Source organism: Haplochromis burtoni, unplaced genomic scaffold (genome assembly GCF_018398535.1).
Source record: "Haplochromis burtoni strain Fernald_Lab_line unplaced genomic scaffold, NCSU_Asbu1 Contig_677, whole genome shotgun sequence".
Lineage (NCBI taxonomy): Eukaryota > Metazoa > Chordata > Actinopteri > Cichliformes > Cichlidae > Haplochromis > Haplochromis burtoni.
This window is the reverse complement of record NW_024583038.1, coordinates 151,510-154,759: the sequence shown is the minus strand read 5'-3', so window position 1 is coordinate 154,759 and position 3,250 is coordinate 151,510. Positions and strand designations below refer to the sequence as shown.

Sequence of the window (3,250 nt, the reverse complement as noted above, 5' to 3'; positions counted from 1 at the left end):
TTTCAGGTGTTCCTGTCAGAAACATACGTACCTACGAGAGCTGCAAAGATCCAGATCACAGCCAGTTTTTCCATGTTTCCAGAGGAGAAATGTTGGAAGTGATGTTCACTGGGAGTTAGCTGTGAGTGGTCTGATGTTCACAGCTGGAGTCAGACAGGTTTCTGCAGTCAGGAGGAGGAGAGCTGTTTTGTTCTCATGTGATGTTTCCTGTTAAATCCTGATGACAGCTGGTGTGTCTGCAGGAGATCCTGCATAGTTTGTGCTTCGTGCTGCTGTTGAAAGTTAAACAGCCAAACACGGAGCTTGCACAGAGGTCTTTATGGATCTGTTTTCTCTTCTCACGGCAGCCTTGCTGCTCAGAACATTTTATTTATTTACTGCAACAAACTGACACTTTGAAGAGGAACTAAAGGCAACACTCGTGCTCTGCCGGAACCTCACCGCGTGACACAGGCGGAAGTAAATAAAGGAAAGGCACTAATACCGTCACTGACCCGGGTGTGTTGTTGTGTGAGCTGAGTGTGTGAGCTGGTGTTGGGGTACTGGTGTGCTCAGCAACGATGCCTTCAGTTCAGTATCTGAGAGAGTTTATCAACGAGCGACTAACTGCTGCTGCTGAACAAATATTCTTGGAGTTTGAAAAAACGATCGTCCAGTACGAGGAAGAGATCGACCGTCAGCGCAGACTGCTGGATATCACCTGGAAACCCCAAATCAAGCTGCACAGGACAGGTGAGTGTCCCTCTGAGGGAGCATCCTGATCACAGCTCTGCGGGACGTTTCTGATTGTGAGGACTTTTTGGAGATGTGAGCTAACAAAGAGCAAACAGAGGACAGGACTGCGCTGCATTCAAACAGCAGGCGCTGAAATCAGCCTGGATTTGAGCTTTTCTCTGACCTGGATCCATCACTCAATCCTGTGAATCGTTTGAAAAACTTTTTGTTTGGCGGTGAAACGTGTGTTTGATGGTGCGTTCAGGTGCACCTTCTAAACTCAGTAATCTAGCCTGAAAAGGTTTTTCCTTGGTTTCCTTTCTTCTTCTGCAGAGCTGTAAAGAGTTCAGTGTCTTTATCTCTGTGCGTCGAGGCCCCGGCCCTTTGATATCACATAAGCAGTGTACGCCTCCGTTCGTGTCACTAGTTGAACCAAATCACATGTGTGTTAGCCGAGCGTGAAAGTACAGATAGTCAGTCGACTGACACCAATGAATAACGTGTCATGCGGTCTCTGTGCTGAGGGCTTTACTCCAGTCGCAAAAGCAGACGAGACGGACTTACAGCGACTGGCGTACTTCACACACGCGTTGCTGTAAAGTCCTGTTAATGTTTCTGTGGTTGTGACTTCTTTCTTCTGTCTCTCCAGACGTCCCACAGCAGCAGGTCTGTGAGGAGGAGGAGGAGGTTCTCCCTGAGCAGCAGCTCTGGAACCAGGAGAGGAGCTCCAGTGTGGAGCAGGAGGAACCAGAAGCTTCACAGATTAAAGAGGAAGAGGAGGAACTGTGCAGCAGTCAGCAGGGAGAGCAGCTGGGACTGAAGGAGGAGCCTGAAGTTCATAATGATCCTGTGCAGTACGAGGAAGAGATGGAGCGTCAGCGCAGACTGCTGGATATCACCTGGAAACCCCAAATCAAGCGCACAGGACAGGTGAGTGTCCCTCTGAGGGAGGATCCTGATCACAGCTCTGCGGGACGTTTCTGATTGTGAGGACTTTTTGGAGATGTGAGCTAACAAAGAGAAACAGAGGAAGGATGCACAGGACAGGTGAGTGTCCCTCTGAGGGAGGAATTTTACTCATGGGCCGTTTCTCAATACTCGTGCAGCCAGTCCAGACTTCGTAAGTTCACACGGGAGTCCGGACTTCCCGAGAGTGCGAGAAAACGGCGCGATCATTCCACAGCTGAGCAGCAGCGTACTTGATGACATCACACAGAGTTTTTACTGCATCCCTGCTGAACTGTGATTAATATTTGCAATGGAAATTACACGTGACGTAGTAGATTTCTTTAAGAAAAAAGATGTATCAAAAAGGTATTTTGAGCACTTGATCTGTTTCATAATGTCTAATAAGCTTCATGAAGGAAACACAAGCTTAATCTCTCTTAATAAAAATAGCATACATGCATGCACAGCTCACGCTGCTTATTGAGTAAAAACAAGCAGGTGGGACGTTAGAACGCTGCTATTTTATTTTTGCAGACCCCTAAAATCAACACTGGACTGCTGGGGTTTGGAAGAGAATCGATATTAAAAACCTAATTTGATCAATGCTGCAGCAGCCTTCAGCTGTTCACATGTGTCAGCATGTTGTTTCTGCTCCCGGAGGAAAGGTTTCCTTCGAATTCAAAGATTTTTAATGTTAATCAGCTGTTACTTACGTTTGTGTTTAAAGAAGAACAGCACATTTTACATGAGGGGACATGACGGCCCCGAGAGCAAATATCCATTGAAACAATGTTAAATCGACATCAGGCAGTTCTGTTGGAACAGCGTTAGTCTGATATTGAATCACTGTTGAACTCTGATGGTGGTTTTCCATCACTTTTCACTTGGTTACTATTGAAACACTAAAATCATAATTAAAAATCAACTTAATGGGCATTTCTACCAACACTAAACCAGCGCAGATTACCATCAATACCTAACCCTGCAAAAAGTACAATCGTGATCCACAAACAGGAAACCGATTATATGCTGGACGTTATCCTACAATTTGTCAAGTCCATAATAACGTCTCTGTAATATGAAGCATCTGTAATTTAAAAAATGACAGACGTCTCTGTATCAATAACAAAGTAATTTATTATTAGGGCTGTGCGATATGACCAAAATCTCATCTGTCGTCCGATAACGATATAAATCACAAAAATGTAACATTTGCTGTAAATTCTGTGAATCTCGGGCAGCTCGACTTGTGTGAAGTGTTTCCAGCTGTGTGTCATGTACCTGGATTAACCGATGCATGAAACGATACATTTTTAGACATAAGTTGTAACAGCCGCCGTTTTCTTTGTGACGTCGCTTAGCAACAACGACGGTAACAGCATCGCGTGTCCGCTTGTTTATGTTCCACATAAACCTTTCACAATAAAGCTCAAGATCCTGTTGAGACTTTTCAAAATAAACTGAATCACGTGAAAGAGCAGATTATTTACGGATGAGAAGTAAAAAGAGCCGCCAGGTGCTAAAAAATAAACCTTAGACTCAAACGTTAGAACAGGCTTTTCCCCGCAGCACGCCGTGTAATAAATAC

General features: G+C 44.9%; 1 protein-coding gene across 4 annotated transcripts in view; it reads left to right on the top strand.

The window, feature by feature from the left end:
- The window catches only part of LOC121811780 (zinc finger protein 3 homolog), a 9,048-nt gene that overhangs the window by 1,095 nt on the left and 4,703 nt on the right, over positions 1 to 3,250 (top strand). Inside the window, exons 1-3 of one of the 4 annotated variants that reach the window (XM_042215202.1) lie at positions 552 to 732; positions 1,364 to 1,644; positions 1,762 to 2,852. The exons of 1 other annotated variant lie outside the window; for it this stretch is intronic. In XM_042215202.1, coding sequence (XP_042071136.1) covers positions 561 to 732; positions 1,364 to 1,644; positions 1,762 to 1,917 — 609 coding nt within the window. In that variant the 5' untranslated portion in view covers positions 552 to 560 and the 3' untranslated portion in view covers positions 1,918 to 2,852. Of the gene's footprint in view, positions 1 to 551; positions 733 to 1,363; positions 1,645 to 1,761; positions 2,853 to 3,250 lie in introns of those variants that run through there. 2 more of the 4 variants (XM_042215199.1, XM_042215201.1) reach the window with 2 other exon arrangements.